General features: G+C 47.4%; 2 protein-coding genes across 3 annotated transcripts; one reads left to right on the top strand and one right to left on the bottom strand.

Annotated features, from left to right (window-relative positions):
* Positions 1-1902: 1902 nt before the first annotated feature.
* LOC123451770 (disease resistance protein PIK6-NP-like) lies at positions 1903-8183 on the top strand. Of its 2 annotated transcripts, none has more exons than XM_045128307.1 (5): positions 1903-2472; positions 2654-3073; positions 5499-7483; positions 7659-7731; positions 7835-8183. In XM_045128307.1, exons 1-5 carry the CDS (start codon positions 2054-2056, stop codon positions 7836-7838), a joined length of 2901 nt encoding a protein of 966 aa, XP_044984242.1. In that variant the 5' UTR covers positions 1903-2053; the 3' UTR covers positions 7839-8183. The 2 variants fall into 2 exon arrangements, with proteins under 2 accessions (XP_044984242.1, XP_044984241.1); XM_045128306.1 differs by having other exon boundaries at positions 1915-2472; positions 5499-7545.
* Positions 8184-15755: 7572 nt separating this feature from the next.
* Positions 15756-17695, bottom strand: LOC123451769 (anthocyanidin 3-O-glucosyltransferase 2-like). Its single transcript, XM_045128304.1, has one exon. The coding sequence runs from the start codon at positions 17353-17355 to the stop codon at positions 15880-15882; it is 1476 nt and encodes a 491-aa protein (XP_044984239.1). The 5' UTR covers positions 17356-17695; the 3' UTR covers positions 15756-15879.
* Between the last annotated feature and the right edge of the window lie 920 nt (positions 17696-18615).

The raw sequence follows: 18615 nt of genomic DNA, 5'->3' as shown, positions 1-18615 counted from the left end.
CTCTGCTCGACATTCGTTTTAGATGTCCAATCGCCCACATCTAAAAAGGAGGATTGAGCCTTGAGGTCGAGTTCATTTATAAGGTGTAGAAGTAGTACAATGGAGTATTAAGTAGCTGCGAAGAGTAATGCAATGGGTCTTAAACCTTGTCTATTGTGAAAATGCACGTAAATTTAACTGTACCTTCTAAACCGTGACGAAGGTAGTACTAATTAGCTGTTAGGAGCAAATGCAATGCGTCGATCTAAATCTTGTCTATTATTGAAATGCGGGTAAATTTAACCGTGTCTTCTAAACTATACGATGGAGGGAGTAACTAGGTAAGTGCCACTTGAGGTCGTCCTGTGAAGATTATCGAGCAGATTAATTAAGCAGGGTGCGGCACCTTTTTTGTCGTGCCAATATGCTCCCACATGCGTCGAGAACAAGTGGACAAAGTGGTGGGATCAATAATGCACCTCCCGTGATTAGTTTTTGTTTATCATTTTGTTTGTCTCAACTTTAGTAAAAAAAATGCTCCCATTAAGGAAACAAATGGGACGAAACTCTCAATGAGCATCGCCCCCTCCTTCTTTGTCGACAACATTATGGTTCCAAAGTTTAGATGGAATAGTTGCACATGGCCATTAAACAGGTGATGGAACATCGACATTAGATCATCCTTAATAATGTGCCAATATTTTTTTTATAGAACTCAGCTGGAAAACCATCCGGTCCCGACGCCTTATTCTTTTTCATTTATGATATGGCCTCAAACACCTCTTTCTCCGTGAATGGTCCGAATAAAATATCATTCTCGTAGAAGTGTCTCCAACCATGTGCTCATCTATAGACACAAATTTGTCTTCAGGAGCACCAAACAATTATTTATAGTAATTAGATATATGCAATTTTAGGTTCTCGTGTCCTATAATTGTACCCTCATCTTGATCGAGTTGGGATATTTTCTTGTTTATGTGTCTTCCATTAGCAATCATATAAAAAAATATGTTTTGTCATCTCCCTGGACAACCTTCTGCACTTTAGCTCTAAGTGCCTACTTCATCTATTCTTCTCTGAGAAGCTCACCCAATCTCTGCTCGACGTTCGTTTTAGATGCCCAATCGTCCGCATCTAAAAAGGAGGATTCATCCTTGAGATCGAGTTCATTTATAAGGTGTAGAAGCATATACTTCTCCACCTTATAAACACCGATTTCATTTTTAACCCAGCCCCTGAGGAACTGTCTTAAGTGCCTAATCTTATTCTATCATTTCTCAATTCTTGACCTTTTTTCTATGACCATAGCCCATCCCCGGGCTATGAGATCAATGAAATCCTCTTTCTCAAACCATGCCCGTTCGAAAGAGAAGGCATTCTTATTTCCTACATGTGTCGCTTTCCCCGAGTCAACCAGTAATGGAGTGTGGTCGAAGATCGCTCTCTCCAGGGCGTGAGCTGTCACCAAATCTGACCTTGGCGAAACAATTTTATTAGTGTCGCTTGTACGTGACAATTTCAGCAGCCGCGCAACAACGATCCATCAGATACATGGTAGGTAGCTGGGTTCACATGTGACCAGTTCAAAACTAAGCACACAGTCTAAGATGCCTTTGCTCGCATCCATGTACCTACTGAATCCTTGTACTGTTCCGTATTATAAAATGTACAATAAAATATTACTTAAGTACTAATTAGCTGTTAGGAGCAAATGCAATGCGTCGACCTAAATCTTATCTATTGTCGAAATGCACGTAAATTAGCTCTCCAAGCTGTGACGGAGGAAGTAGCTAGGTAAGTGCCACTTGAGGTCGTCTTGTGAAGATTATCGTGCAGATTAATTAAGCTAAGGGGCGGCACCTTTTTTGTCGTGCGCGCACCTGCGTCGAGAACAAGTGGCCAAAGTGGTTGGATCAATAATGCATCTCTCCGTGATTAGTTTTTATGCAAAGCAACCAACATACAGGATATTGAGAGAGGGGAGAGAGAGAGCCCCCCACTCAACCACAGCTAGCTCATCGTTGATGCTAAGCTGTTCTTACGTCCAGAGATCAGTGTTGCTAGCTAGCTAGCGATGCAGGTGGTGACGGGCGCCATGGGCAGCCTGCTCCCCAAGCTGGTGCAGCTGCTCATGGAGGAGTACAACCTACAGAAGAAGGCCAAGAAAGGCGTCGAGTCTCTGTTGCGAGAGATGAAGAGCATGCACGCTGCCCTCTGCAAGGTGGCGGAGGTGCCGCGCGATCAGCTCGACGAGCAGGTCAGGCTCTGGGCTGACGACGTCAGGGATCTCTCCTACGACATAGAAGATGTCGTCGACAAGTTCATCGTGCGCGTCGACGGCCCTAATGAACCTGCTGCTGATGGCAACAAGCTCACGGACCTTGTGGAGAAGATGGCCAACTTGTTTAACAAGGGCAAGGCGCGCCGCCAGATCTCTAGCGCCATCAAGGAAATCAACAAAGATGTCCAAGAGGTGGCCAATAGGCGCGGCAGGTATACGTATCCAGTTGACAGACCAAGCTATAATTTTGGTGACCAATTTACCACAGTAACTTTTGGTTCGTATAGTAGGTAGAGGGGAGTAGATCTGTAGATATCGCCACATCGGCATGTACTTCAGTTTAGAACGATAACACTTGTGATATTTTTTGGTGGGTACATCCTCCACTCGCAGGTACACAGTTGATAATATTGTGCCTAAGCTTACAGCTGGAACGACTATCGATCCTCGTCTCCGTGCTCTATACACTGAAGCTACAGAGCTTGTTGGCATATATGGGAAGAGGGATCAAGAGCTTCTCAAGTTATTGTCTTTGGGAGATGAAGATCCCTCCAACAAGAGGCCAAAAATAGTCTCTGTCGTTGGATTCGGGGGATTGGGCAAGACCACTCTTGTCAGAGCAGTATTTGACAAGATCAAAGGTGGTTTTGATTCACGGGCGTTTGTTCCGGTTGGTCAAAATCCTGACATGAAGAAGATTTTCAGAGACATCCTTATTGGTCTAGATAAAAATATCTACACTAATATCAACCTCATGGTATTGGATGAAAGACAACTAATCGAAGAAATACGGGACTTCCTTCAGAACAAGAGGTAATGCACCCCTCACCCAGTTATGGTCAAATGTTCCTTGTACTTGTTTTTTAATGTTATATATCAAAAGAGTTATATAGTGATTGATTAACTAGTAGATGGCTGATGAATGTTATCCTCTCGCGTCATCTTGCGTCGATCCCCTCGTGGGCGACATGATAGGTGCAACCCTAGCCGCTAGCCGCCCCGACTCCTGCCCTCCTTCCCCTTCGTCGCCACAGCGGGACAGTGCCGAGCAGAGCCCGTGCGTTTGACGGTGGTGGAGAAGGGTCGTTCCTCCTTCCCGGGTTGTACGGCGGTGTGAGTGCTAGATCCATTGGGATGTGGCCACTTCCTCGATCCATGGCAGTGCGGCGGCTCCCGGCGGAGGCACTTGTCGTGGTGCGGGTGGAAACGGCCAGAGGATGGAGGTGGGGCTGGGCGTAGTCGATGGCGGCGGCGGTGTCTGGTCCAGATCCGATCTTGGCGGTGGTGGCGACGACTCCATCCCGGATCCGAACATGGAGGTGGCGGTGTCTCCTCCGCCGGGGATGATGGGGCAGCTGGTGGGTCCTTGTGGCGGCGCCGGTGGCGACGGATCTTGGGATCCTGTTCTTGGGGATGTCATAGGACGGTGGCGACGGATCTTGGGATCCCGTTCTTGGGGATGTCATAGGACACGTGTGGTGGCCGGAGATTTCTCCCGCGTCGACGACACTTGATGCGGGATCACAATGGCAATTGTCCTTGTATGGCCGATGACAACGGCTGGCGTGACGGTTTGTGCTACCTATTTTGCCTGGAATCGGGGTGGTGGCCCCTCTTCATCGACGGCGGCGGATTCTGGGGTAGTGTGGGCAACTCTGAGTCTGGATCTTGAGGTGGCGACGACCTTTCTGAGGTTGGTGCTGGTATGGGGCGTCCCCTCCACCAACAGATCGACTTCGATGCGGCTCGGTAGGTGACACATGTGCCTCTTTCGGAGTTGTCGGGCAGTGGCTGTCATTGGCAGGTGAATCCACGACAGATGCGCCGCCGATGGATGTTGTGCATGGCATCTTATGTGGAGATGCCAAGTCATGCCCGCTATAACCAGGAGTTGCACAGTGCCTCTGGCCGAGGTGTCACGTTTAGCCTGTTGCTGTTGGATCGAAGGTGGTGCGACTATAGCGGGAGGCAGACGGTATAGGACGTCTTTGTCTTCCGTTGTCTTCTCCACACATATCCGGTTATTGAGGCGTCAGTAGTAGGATAAGGGCGGATGGTGCAGACTACTTCAACCACGAGTTTATGCACTCCTATGGAGACGCGTGATCTTTGATCGGGCTATGTCGACGCGCGCATGCATTGTATCCTTGTTGAAGGTGGTGGATTGAAGCTTGGCTTTAAGGATGAGAATTCAGAGTTCAACTTTATGGTCGACTCGCCATCATTGGTGCACGTGGGGCAATTCCTTCTTAAATTCATAGTCTAGGAGCCGTGTATTTTTCGTTTTCGATGTATCTTGTAACAATAGGGTTAATGGCTATCCGGTGGAGTTACTCTCGTGAGGCATGGAGCCTCAAGTTATTTATATTTCCAGATAGATGTTATTTGGCTGTTAAATTTTGCATTTTTAATAATATAGAATTGTGTGCATCGTGTTAATGCAGAGGCCAGAGATATCCTCCTTTTCGAAAAGAAACCAGTAGATAGCTTCGAAAGATTGAATAGATATCTTGCTCGTACGCATCTTTTCAAATTGACATTTTATATGTTTTCCTATAGAAATTCGTAACATTTTACACTTATTCATGTAGAGGTGAATTTTTAGATTTTTTTATTGTTGGAGGAGGATGTTCATTATTAAATTTTCTCTCGGCTGTCCGGTGTATTTAAAAATAATAAAGAAATGGAGGTTTTCCTGGAACACTGGTCCAGGTGTTAGTGGATTTGAGTAATTTAATCTTACTTATAGCATCTCCCTTTTTTAGTTAACTAGGATTATGTTATTGGCAGGCATCAGATTGTGTATTTGATACCTATCCCGTTCTTTGGTTTGACATTTCGGAGAAATATAGTGCTATAATTTGATGTTTTTTTTAAAGTTATAGTTTCATAACATGTGGTTCTACATGCCAACCATATGTCACTAATTTATGCATGTATTGATCTAACGTTCCCCTTATTACTCTATATTCTACGTACCTATCAATGCAAAATGCACAAGCTCTTGCTTATACATGGGAAAAAAACATATGCTTTCATAAATGATATTATTGCTTGGACAACATCTTATTCTCAGTACATTCAATAGATTATTGATGGGTATGGATTTTGGAATCTGGTCCCCGCTTGTTTCCATCCTTATACATGTACACATAGTTTGTGTGTTTATATGGTGCTTTATTAGCCCTTGTGATTTGTGCATCAACATTTCATTAATGTTCTCTCATAACTGGTACAGGTATCTGGTTGTAATTGATGATATATGGGATGGAAATCTATGGGGAAATATCAAGTTGGCTTTCTCTAATATGAACAATCATGGTAGTCGCCTAATCACGACAACCCGCATATTTAGTGTATCCATAGCGTGTTGTCCTTCCACTCATGATTCCATTTATCAAATGGAACCTCTCTCAGATAGTGACTCTACAAGGCTCTTTTGTAAGAGAATATTTTCAAGTGAGAACGAATGTCCTAGTGAACTTAAGGAAATATCTAGAGATATTTTGAAGAAATGTGGCGGTGTACCATTAGCCATCCTTACTATAGCTAGTCTTCTCACTGCTGGTCATCAGATAAAGCCAAAAGTTGAATGGCAAGTTCTGCTAGCCTCAATTGGGCGTGGACTTACAGAAGATGCAAGTATGGAGGAAATGCAGAGGATACTATCATTTAGCTACTATGATCTGCCTTCTGATCTGAAGACTTGTCTATTATATTTATGTATGTATCCTGAAGATCATGCGATTGACAAAGAAGATCTGATATGGAAGTGGATATGCGAAAATTTTGTGCAGCATGGAAAGCATCAGGCTAGTATCCTTGAAGTTGGGGAAACTTATTTTAACGAGCTCATAAACAGATACATGATTATACCCATATTCAATGGTTTCCGTGAAGTACAAAGTTGTCGTGTGCATGACATGGTGCTTGATCTGATTCGTTCCTTGTCAGCTGAAGCAAAGTTTTTGACAATATTGGAAAATAATAAGGATGTCACTGGTTCTCATGGCAATATCCATAGACTATCTCTCCAAAATACTGAGGAAGATCAGCAAACCATACCTCTCACTAGTTCAATGAGTATATCTCAAGTAAGGTCCATCACGGTCTTTCCACCAGCTGTGACCATCATGCCGGCTATATCTAGCTTTGGTGTTTTACGTGTATTGGACTTACAGGGATGCCGTATTGGGGCAACTAACTTTCAGCCTAACTTGAGGGATATTGGGCATTTATTTCACCTGAGGTACCTAGGTCTAAAACGAACTGGTATCTCTGAACTCCCAATGGAAATAGGAAACCTACAGTTTTTGCAGGTGTTAGACGTACAATACAATTTTGATATGAGAGATTTTCCGTCATCTATGTGGAAGCTAAGAAAATTAATGGTTGCCAGAGTTTTCTCTCGCTGCTATTGGCCCCCTGGTATGTTGGGTAACCTGACTTCGTTGGAAGTATTGGAGAGGATCTATGCCTCTCCGAGCACCGTGCAAGAGCTTGGCAGTCTGGAAAGGCTGAGGGAGCTCATCATTCACTTTTTTGATTGGAGCCTCGAGGTAGAGGAAACTTTTGTGCAGACTATATGCAAACTGCGTGATATCGAAAGTCTAAGTATTAGCTGCAAAGATGTACCATACTTGGATCTCTTGGGGGAACGCTGGGAACCCCCTCAACGTCTTCGCAAATTCCATTTCGGATCAGACCACATCGCATGCTCTACATTGCCGATGTGGATAATGAGAAGTGGCCCCTCACACCTATCAAACCTAACCAAGTTCAGTATCACAATCAAGGAAGTGCACCAGGAGGATGTGCGAACCCTTGGTGGGCTGCCAGCTCTTCGTCATCTCTCAGTGTGGAGCACCCACCAAACAGAAAGGTTGCTCGTCATCGGTGCGGATGGGTTTCACTGTGTGATAGCGCTTGGAATGCATTGTGAGCCAGCCACTCAGTTAGTCTTTCAACAAGGAGCTTTGCCCAATGCAGAATACGTCCGATTCAGTCTGGGCGTGCAGGTGGCCATAGAAGATGGTAACGGTGATCTGTTTGAGCTCGGCTTGGGTAACCTGCTCTCACTTCAGAGCGCATTAATTGAAATCCATTGGGATGGGGTCACCAATATGGAAGCTGGCGAAGCATTTGCGGCAGTGAGAAATGCAATGAACACCCATCCTAACCATCCAATCGTTAATATTTATATGAAGCCAGAGATATCGGAAGGTACGAACTACAATAACACGGGATACTCACCAATGAATGAATTCAGTGTGTCTCCTTGTTTTGTACGTATCCCTTTCTGCACTCCTGCACATGCATGAACATGCTTCCTCCGATAATGTGTTGACATTAATCATTCACTTGTTGCCCATTTTCGCCTCTCAATCTCCAAATTAAGTTACCGATGATGAAGATGATGATGAGGATGACGATGATGACAACGGCGATGAAGGAGAAAGAATGGATCTGGAGTACGTACACTCATCCACCCAATGCTTTCTTTCGTTAAATTCTTGAGATCCTCCATTTTAGTTCCCAGCTGACCAGCTCACACATTGCCTCTTGCTTTCTCAGCTAGAATCAATGGCGGTGATGGTTGGTGGGCCTGATGGAGAAGTACACATACGGATTTTATAGGTCCCAGGTACCAGGTGGTGAAGAAGAGAGGACAAATGAAATGGATAAAAATATTGCCTGGTGCCGAAGAACAGGATCTGAACTAAGGTTCATGTTGCTCTGTTACAACAACGCAAGCGCTTGCGTTATTCAGTATATCGCTTCGATTTAGAGGTTTAACATCGCATTCTATACTGCTACCTAATTTGTTTTCTCCATTCATTTTGATTGCTAAAGTTTGAACTGATTATATATGGTGATGTAATGAACTTGTGTTATTCTCTGTTTCTTTCTCTTTCAGTTGGCATCACACTCTTCTGTGTTCTTCATTAATCTGCTTGGTTGAGCCTGCTTACCATAATGTTACTTGAGCGTATAGCCGTAGGAAGCTTTCGTGATGTCCAATGCAGCATGGGCAATATATATCTAGCATCTACTGATTATATATAGTGTTGCCTCCGGATCCATGATCTCCTCATCTCCTGGGGAATACTACATATATACCTTGGCCCTCGACATTTTCACAACTTTTCGGGCTGCTCCATGGTGTTGTAGTTATCAGCGATAGATGCCTTAATATTCTTACCAATTCCAATGCACGATATGGACACGTGCAATAATTTGATCGACACATGCATGTCTTAGTGTACCATGTACGGACTAGCTAGCCACTTTCTTGCATTCTAGCACTCCCATGCATTGCATTGGAAATATTAATTGCATGCATGTTATCCGGCAAGCAAACATGCATACACATTGCTATTTGCATACCGCTGCCCGTAGTGAAAGTATCATAGCTAGTATCATGCATGCCAACTAAGCAATTTTGATGAGGTGGCATAGAATTAAATGAAAAAAAGGGTTGAGTATCATATTAGCATGATACTGTATCATATTAAATGATGTGCTACTATGTGTCTTGCATGGCAATAAATGAACTACCCTATGATATTACTCCCTCCATCACGGTTTAGAAGGCACGGTTAAACTTACGTGTGTTTTCAAAATAGACAAGGTTTAAGGCGCGAAAGCAATTACTCCTATTGATTAGTACTAGTACTACTCATGCATGCGTCCTTCCAATTTGCGGCTCACGCATTAGTACTAGTATTTTCTCAGTTGATTAGGCGCATTAGCATCTACATCTGCTACATCTCATAACCAATCGGTGACTACCTTGGTCCCAGAGATTTTTTTCAAACGTGTCTTCTAAACCGTGACGAAGGGAGTCACATATGATACTACCCATTACAACCAACCTACTTGAGCCGTGCACTTTTCTATCAAAGCACAAGTAGTTGTGACTTGTATATTGGCATTACTTTCCTCCGGTCTAATATGGTAAATCAGGCACAAAATCTTATCGGACAAATAAAATTTGCTTTTTGTAAGTGATTACAGTGCATGTGTGTCTGTCAAGTAGACAGTCCTATCTATTCTGTCTGATTCCGTAAAAAAAATTAGAAGGAACGCTATGGAAATAGTATATCTCATGACCATTGATACATATTTCGGCGCCATAAGTTTTCATCCGACACTACCACCATGGCCTATTACATCACTAAATTAGCTAGGGGCCATATTGGAGTCTTCCACTCTTGTCTTCACTCTTCACCAATGGGCCATTTTAAATCCCCTCGGTACCATACTAGTATGCCTGTCATAGATGAATTTTTTGTATATGGTACACGACTGTAGGAATTCAGCTCATCTTGGATGACTAAATGAAAGAGAATATGTAGATTGTGCCTTTGGGTGGCACATCTAAGTTCCCGTCGCTTCCCAATCCCAGGACAAGCAGTAGGTTACCATCCATTCATATTCATGGAGCTACCTAGCTTCCATCTTCAGTTTGAGTACGTCGACGATAACAACTGAGATCATGATATGATGCTTTTATATATGGTGAAGCCACGCAGGCATGTGCCGTGGTATATGTACTGTGTGTCATTCCACACAACCATGAACAAGTCATGCAACAGGTACGTACAAGTAATCGGTACCAGATCAGGTCAGGCTGGGAAAACTGTTCTCCCTTGGGATGGCCTCAAGCTCTCACACGGCCATGCTAGGGATCCCATGGCTCACACCTACTCAGCATCAAGACAATTATATGTACATCTCTCCTGCACATAGGTACACATTTATGTTGATTTCCTCATTAAATATACCTACATTAATTTGCTTTTCATGATCAACTTCTTCATTTCCTAATCTCTCGAGGCGCTGATTTTTTTTTTAGAAAAGGAGGATGACCCCCCGGCCTCTGCATCTGGGAGATGCATGCGGCCATTTTACTGATTATTCTCGAGGACCTTACAAAGCAGTACAACAATATGTCTGAATCCGCCATCTTGGCAACATCTGTCGCTACTCCTATTCATATGATGAAGGGGTGCAAGCTGGACCAAATACCCAGACCTCTCACCTAAGCCTAACATCTAAAGCCGGAGACCCTGACCGAGCCACATACCGGGTCCGGGGCACAAAACGATCCGACGCACTCACATGTGTCGTCGCCGCCATCTTCCACTGGTCCATCTTCAGATCAGATTGAGGTACCAGCCTTGGCACGTGCCTCCGCCATCGACGCCATCATGACGCCAAACGACGACCTCCACCTACGTGAGTCCATCTCCAAGCATCAAACGGAGATCCATGCTAGGATAGGGCCGCACCACCGCCGTCGCCCACCACCCATAAGCGCCACCCAGCCCCAAGGTTCCCAAAGCGGCGTCTTCAAGAAGGGAACGGCGCCGTGAGCGCCGCCGCCGCCCAACAAAGTTAAGGATTTCGCCCGGGAGACCTAGGGGAAGGGGAAATGAGGGGATCAGTCCATACCGACGCCTTCAAGGAGGGGAATGGCGCCCTCAGGCGTCGCCATCGACGCGGCCGGCCATGGCCGACCAGGGATTTTGCGCGAACTAGATCCCCACCACCAGCGGCACCTCTTGTACAAAACCGGCAATCCAAGAAAGCGCGGCCCGACCAGGCTGCCCCGCACGCCGAACAGGGGAGGAGGGGAGAGGCGCCAGATCGCGCGCACCGGCCACCACAAAAGCCGCCGCAGGACGCCAACGACCACCGGATCTCGCCGCCCGCGCGGCCGAGACGCCGGATCCACCTCCCGCACGGCTGCTAGCCTGTCGTGCCTCGTCAATGGAGTCGCCGCTCCAGATCCGGGTCTCCGCATGCAGATGCAGGGCAGCCTAGGCCCCGCCGCCACCATCCTTGGCGCCTCGGGCTTGCCCGACGGCTGCCTCAGGCGACGACGAGGAAGGAAGGGGGAGGGGGAGGGGGCTAGGGTTGGGAGGGAGGGAGACGTGGGAGTTTATTTTGGATATTGCCGATCAATTGGTAAACTCTTTAAAAAATGGGAGAGATTTTCACTACCCGGCCTCTGCACCAACAAGGGATGCATACGGCCATTTTAGTATGAGTACCAAGATAAACATGGTCCTCGGAATTTTTTAAATGAGTATCAAGAATTTTTTTGATGAGTGGTTTTACCACACACCAAACTTGATCCTCAATAAATGGGAGAAAACTCACTGTGCATCCCCTGTCAATTCTAGGAATTGAACTCGGGTCGTTGGGCTGCACAACCGCATTGACACCCGGTATCAAACTTTTTTCCGTTAGTTCTTGACATGATTCATTTTATTTACATGAGCACTCACACTTTTTTTTCTCCCTGCTTTCTCAACTTGAATTAACGGCAGTTGTGGCCATGGGCAATTATGAGCACTCACACTTTTTTTCTCCCTGCAGCGGTGTCACGGTGACGCTAGCGGCTGGCGGCGCCCGCCAGGCCCAGATCTGGGCCCATTTGGCGGCGGTGTCCACCTCGTTGGTGGGGCGTGTTGCATCACGGGGAGAGGGACTGTCCGGGCCTGGCAAGTCATCGATGTCACGTTCGGTAGGCTGCGCATAAGCGGTGGAGATTGTCCCCTCCCTCCGATCGAGTTGTGGCCGCTCCCGTGTCCGTTGTCTCCTTTCCTCCTCCAGGTCTCATGTTGGCAGCTCCAAAGAGACGACGAGGGTGGTCCGGTAATCGTGGTGGCACAGGCTGGTGGACGGATGAGTGGGTGGTGCACTACGAATTGTCTAGGGTAGTGGTGGTGGTTGTGGATCGGGAGAAATCCCTCGCGGCTTTCCCGGCACCGACGCAGTGATGCCCGCGGGCGCCGCCGGACCTTCCTGAAGGGTGTTGGGGAGATCCCTCCTCCACTCCCCTCCGCGTACCGGGGGAAACCCTAGGATTTTTTCGGTCAACAGCGGCGGCATCGTCACATTCCTTCTGGAAGGTGTTGTTTGGTGCCTCACGCTTCGGAATGTTGGGACGCGGTGGTACTTCTCCAGCAGGTGCAGCGATTGCCGGTCTTTTTCTCCTTGTCAATCAGCCGGTCTCGGCATTTGTTTATCTTCTCTTTCTTTTATTTTTCCTTTTGGGCTTGTTTGTGTTGTGGCCTCGGTGAGCTGGATGTATCAGATGGTTGTTTTATAATATTTTCCAAAATCGAGGCTGAGCCCCGGCCTCTGCATCGATAGATGCATAGCCATATATGAAAATCAAAATGAAGTCTCAGATAAGTACATGAAGTGTGCAGCAAAAATAAAATAGAACGATACAAGGCATCTTTCTTGCCCAAGCCGGAGATGACAAAATATGTAGATGACTAAACACATATCCTATTAACATGACGCCATCCAAACCGGTTGAAGATACCCTGTGCTACCATCTCCCAGCGAACACATCCAGTAACCATAGGCTCCCTGGCTTCCACAGGAGTGAGTAATGACCACGTGCGGATCAGTGCGGTAGCCCTGAAGATAACCTGCAAGAAGTGAAAGTCGCGTTGTCTGTTAAACACTAAGTCATTTCTGCAATTCCATACAGCCCACAACATGCACAAGAAACGCGAATAAGTTTAGCAGTGTGTACATCAACCCCCTGTAACCACATCCCGAATAGCGTGCTTATACTATTAGGAGGAGTGATGTTAAAAGCAATGTGCAGCGAGCGCCAAACCAGTTTAGTCATAGGACAATCGAGAAAGAGGTGCTTAATACTTTCTTTATTCGGACAAAACCTGCATCTAGTATTACCATCCAATTTCGCTTGGCAAGATTATCCTTCGTTAGAATAACCCCTTTGTGAACAAACCACATACAGACTTTAATTCTAAGAGGAACTTTGATCTTCCAAATATGCGCTGATTTTGGAATAGGTGTTGAATCTATGAGATGCATGTACATAGATTTTACCGTAAATACCCCATTCGTGGTCAGCTTCCAATGAACACGACCGGGTCTGCGAGAGAGGTTGACGTCCATCAAGCTTCTCACGAGATGCAACCAACTAATCCATCTATCGCCGATAAGAGATCTATGAAATTCAATATTTAAAGGAATCTCGCGAAGCATTGATGCAACGGACGTTTGTCGACGTTGTGCAATATGGTAGAGCCGCGGATATTGAAAAGCTAAAGGCATCCTTCCTAACCAAGTGTCTTCCCAAAAACTAGTGGATTCACCATTGCCTATGATGAACCTAGTTCTGCTGAAGAAAGCATTTTTTGTCCGCATCAACCCTTTCCAGAAAGGAGAATCAGTTGGTCGTGCTGTAACCTGAGATAACGTTTTGTTTTGTAAGTACTTGTTCTTCAGAATTTGTACCCACAAACCTTCAGTTTCCGAAGATAGTCTAAACAGCCATCTGCTTAGTAGACATTTGGTTTTGGTCTCTAAATTTTTAATTCCTAATCCCCCTTGATCTTTGGGTCTACACAAAATATCCCATCTAGTAAGCCTGTACTTTGTCTTTAGCTCATCGCTTTGCCAGAAAAAACGGGACCGAAAGAAATCCAATCTTTTCCGCACCCCAACGGGAACTTTGAAGAAGGATAGGAGAAACATAGGCATACTAGTTAATACCGAATTAACCAGAACTAACCGTCCTCCATAAGACAGCAACTTGCCTTTCCAGCAACTTAACTTCTTTTCAAAACGATCCTCAATGCATTTTCATTCCTTGTTTGATAATTTTTGGTGATGGATAGGAATCCCTAAATACGTGAAGGGCAAATTCCCAATTTCGCAACCGAACAATTGATCGTAAGTGTGTTGTTCATTTTTGGCTCTACCAAAATAGAATACCTCACTTTTATTAAAATTAATTTTCAGCCCTGATAGCTGCTCAAACAAGCAAAGAATGAGCTTCAAATTCTAGCTTTGACCAGATCGTGCTCCATAAAAAGAATAGTGTCATCTGCATACTGCAATATAGAAACACCCCATCTACAAGGTGCGGGATGAGACCCCCTATCAGATCCTTCTTGGTTGCCCGCTTAATCAAAAGGGCCAACATATCAGCAACGATGTTGAATAAAATAGGAGACATGGGGTCCCCTTGTCTAAGACCCTTCAGTGCCTGGAAGTAATGACCTACGTCATCGTTTACCTTAATCCCAACACTTCCCTTTTTTATAAAACAATCGACATGCTTTCTCCAAAGCTCATCGAACCCCTTCATGCGCAGGGTTTGCTGCAAAAAGGACCATTTAACTTTATCGTATGCCTTTTCGAAATCCATTTTGAAGATAACACCATCAAGTTTCTTCGAATGGATTTCATGCAATGTTTCATGCAGAACAACGACACCTTCTAGGATATTCCACCGAGGCATAAAGGTTGTTTGCGTAGATTGCACCACCGAATGTGCCATTTTCGTTAGTCTATCCGTTCCCACCTTCGTGAAAATCTTGAAACTAACATTTAGCAAACAAATTGGACGAAACTGCTCAATACGAGTCGCCCCCTCTTTCTTTGGTAGCAACGTAATGGTACCAAAATTCAAATGAAAGAGTTGTAGGTGACCATCATAAAGATCATGAAACATTGCCATAAGATCCTTCTTGATAATATGCCAACATTTTTTGTAAAACTCCGCTGGAAATCCATCTGGCCCAGGAGCTTTACCGTTCTTCATCTCGCCAATTGCCTCCAGCACCTCTTTCTCCGAAAATGGGACGGATAGTAACTCATTGTCAGCCTCTCCAACTTGAGGAATATCCGCGATTTGATGTTCATCCATAGTCACGAAACTATGGTCAGAAGCATCAAATAACTTTTTATAATAGTTAGAAATATACAATTTTAGGTTCTCATGACCTACTATTGTACTCTCATCTTGCTCGAGCTGGAGAATTTTCTTTTTCCTATGCTTGCCATTTGCAATCAGGTGGAAAAAATTAATATTATTATCCCCATAAACGATTGCCCGCACTTTAGCTCTAGTAGCCCATTTCGATTCCTCCTCTCTAAGGAGCACTCGTAGGCGTTGTTCAGCTTCATTCTTCAAAGATCGCTCATTGAAATCCAGAATAATGGTCTCGTCCTTACGGTCAAGATCATAAGTTTGATAAGCCTATCCTGCTCATCTTTATAGATCCCCGAAACGTTCTTAGCCCAACCTCGAAGGTATTGTCTAAGATGTCTAATTTTATTTTGCCATCAATCCACGTTGGATGTCCCACCCAACTCTCTATTCCATTCCCGGGCAACCATATATGTAAACCCCTCCCGTGAGAACCAGCTTGACTCAAAGGAGAATCTACGCTTGTTTCCCATATGAATAGCACTACCAGAATCCAGCAACAAAGGTGTGTGGTCGGAAATCGCTCTCTGGAGCGTATGCACCGTTACTAAAGGGAACTTTTGTTCTCAATCAATACTGGTAAGGACCCGGTCCAATTTTTTAAAAGTCTGATTTTGTAAGGAATTAGCCGAGATGAATTTCCTTACCAGAGAGTTCTATCTCCCTAAGGCGAGGAGCATGCCAAAACGCCAGCCTTCAACTGCCCAAGACCGGGATTCATTTGATGTTGTGCTGTGGTGTTCCAACCACCCACTTCAACTTTATTTAGTACTATCATCATTTTGCGTGTGAGAAAAATATACACTCCATTTATAAGTGTGCCGGCGGACGGCGGTACACGGTTTCATATGGTCGGGGCCACCGCGCCGTGGTGGAGCGCCTCCGAGAGCCTCTGCAACGCAGCGTCGGAGGAGCCGCCCTTGTCGACGGCCTTGCGGCAGACGTCCCGCATCCCGGCGGCCTTCTCCCTGGCCGTCCTCCCCTCCTCGCCCATCAGGCACCTCACCGCCCGCTCCAGCTCCGCCGCCTCCACGAAGTTGCCCCGCCTCCGGTCCACCTTGAGCGGCACGGCGACGCCCATGTCGGCGACGAGCTCGAACGCGTTGAGGTGCTGCTCCGCGTAGAGTGGCCACGGCGCCATCGGTATGCCGTGCCACAGGCTCTCCAGCACCGAGTTCCACCCGCCGTGAGTCACGAACCCCCCCACGGCCGGGTGCGCCAGGATCTCCTTCTGCGGCGCCCACGTCGGCCACACCAGCCCCTTGCCCTCCGTCCGCCGCAGGAACCCCTCCGGCAGCAGCTCGTCCAGGTCCGCGTCCGTCGGGTGCTCCGACCCGTCCGGCGCGCCGGCGCCGGACTGGGAGGAAGGCGGGCCGCGCAGGACCCACAGGAAGCGGTGGCCGCACCGCTCCAGCGCCGCGGTGATCTCCGCCACCTGCGCCGGCTCGAACCAGCCCATGCTCCCGAAGCAGAGGAACACCACCGACGCCGGCGGCTGCGCGTCCAGCCAGGCGACGCACTGGTGCGGTGGCTCCGGGGAATCCTTCTTGCTGCTGCCAAGCGAGAGCACGGGGCCGACGGGGTACACCGGCGGCGCGGGGCGGCCTGGCACGGCGCGGCCGTCGGCGACGGCCGCGAGGGGCCCCGGCTCGAGCCCGTCCGCGGTGTTGGCGATGATCCCCGTGGCGTCCATGAAGCTGTCGCCGAGGCGCACGAACCAGGTGTAGTTGGGGCTCTTCTTGTCCACCACCGGGCACGGCATGGACTCGGGCGGTATCGGCGGCAGCCCGGGCACGTGCACCTCCCCGTCCTCCACCTCGTCGAACTCCACGGTGACCACGTGGTGGAGCACGGGCAGGTGGAGCATGAGCGCGAGCATGGCGCCGGTGGAGGACATGAAGACGTAGGACGGCACGCGCAGCTCGCGGGCCACGTCGACCATGGGCGCCGCGAAGAGGTCGAGCACGAGCGCGGCGACGGGGCACGACATCCCCGCGACGGCGTCCCGGACGTGGGGCGCGTGGAGCTGGATGTAGCGCGCGATGAACTCCTCGACTCCGGCGGCGTCGGACGGGAGGTCGACGGCGGGGAGGCGGTGGAAGCGGATGTCGAGGCCGGAGGCGGCCTCGCGGCGGACGTGCTCCTCGACCTGGGAGGTGGCCTCGGCGGTGGGCGGGCGCATGACGAGCAGCGTGATGGAGAAGGCGCGGCCGCCGCCGCAGAGGAGGATGCGCTTGCAGGACTCGAGCATGGACATGAGGTGCCCGGCGCCCCACTCCGGCACGAGCACCAGCGTGGGCGTCGGAGTAGCAGCCGCCATTTTTACTGAACAAGCACAAATTTTGTGATCTCTCCCTCTTTGGTGTTTTGTACTCCTGCTAGGAATGTGGTTCCCTCCGACTTCTCTACTATCCCTCTCAAAAAAAAAAAGAATGTGATTCTCGGTTAGTATAGATAAGATTATTGTGAAGGGTGAAAAAGCTACTCGCGCGTGCTAGGAATGGGCGCGCTCGCCAAGGATCACGCGAAACAGACTGACGAAGATGGATAATTTTCGATTTCTCGTGATCACACAGCACGGCCAGACATAGGGCTGTTTGGCTTTTAACTATCCTTGCCATATTCTATCATATTATTTTTGTCACATTTGCCACACTAGTTTTACTTGGGTTGTTTAAATTGTTAGCCACACATTGGCTTGTCTAAGAAAATCTTGCCATATTTTTTGTGTCTATGACATGTGGAGTTTATTATTCATTAAAAAAATGTTTGTCTTAGGTATGGCTAGAACCAAACACGCACCTAACTTGGTCAAACTTGTCTAAGATAAGTTGTGGCAAAATGTGACAAGATGTGGTTAGGAATCAAACAGCCCCACACTCCGCCGAGTATTCTTTTCTTTTTCGAAATCAAGGCAAAAGTTTTCGTCATCTCACTAATAAAAAAGAAAGAATTGTCCGATTGATTAACGGAAAACCAAACGAAAACCATTACACCACGTTTACACACGACACACATGGCGATCTGGTCACCTACCCAAAAACGCACACACTTTGTCCAGGAGAGAACACACTCGAGGTTGCAACCTGATGCCATCATATCACACCTTCGCAAGGACGACTCCCACTCCATCATCAACGACCTTTGATGTAGCCCTCACCGCAAGCAAACATTGAGGCATGTGTCGACGGATGTCAAACAGTCAATCACACTCGTCAACTACCAGGTAGCTCTGACTCTGTCGACGAGCATTGCTGGAGAAAAGCACTGAGCCTGCGCAAGAACCGACCACCCGTCCCGCGTCATCGTCGTCGCAAGGGCCCCCCCTCAGCAGCTCCGACTCCATAAAGACAAAGTAAGGCATGGCAACCCCTCAAACACGTCGGATGAGTCCAACTACCAAAACTCGGCAACAAACCAACTCCGTTTGAAGTCGTCATCGTTATCACACAAGAAGTCACGCCAACCACCCACATCGTCAGTCGGGCACCTGCCGACCACGATGGTGTGTGTGTCCAGCTCCGGGAAAGCACAAAGGAGACGGATGATCCTCAAGATAATGCCCCCAAGGGGATAGCAA

Source organism: Hordeum vulgare, chromosome 5H (assembly GCF_904849725.1).
Source record: "Hordeum vulgare subsp. vulgare chromosome 5H, MorexV3_pseudomolecules_assembly, whole genome shotgun sequence".
In the NCBI taxonomy this organism is placed as follows: Eukaryota; Viridiplantae; Streptophyta; class Magnoliopsida; order Poales; family Poaceae; genus Hordeum; species Hordeum vulgare.
The sequence above is the reverse complement of the archived record's forward strand: the minus strand, read 5'-3'. Positions and strand labels throughout refer to the sequence as shown.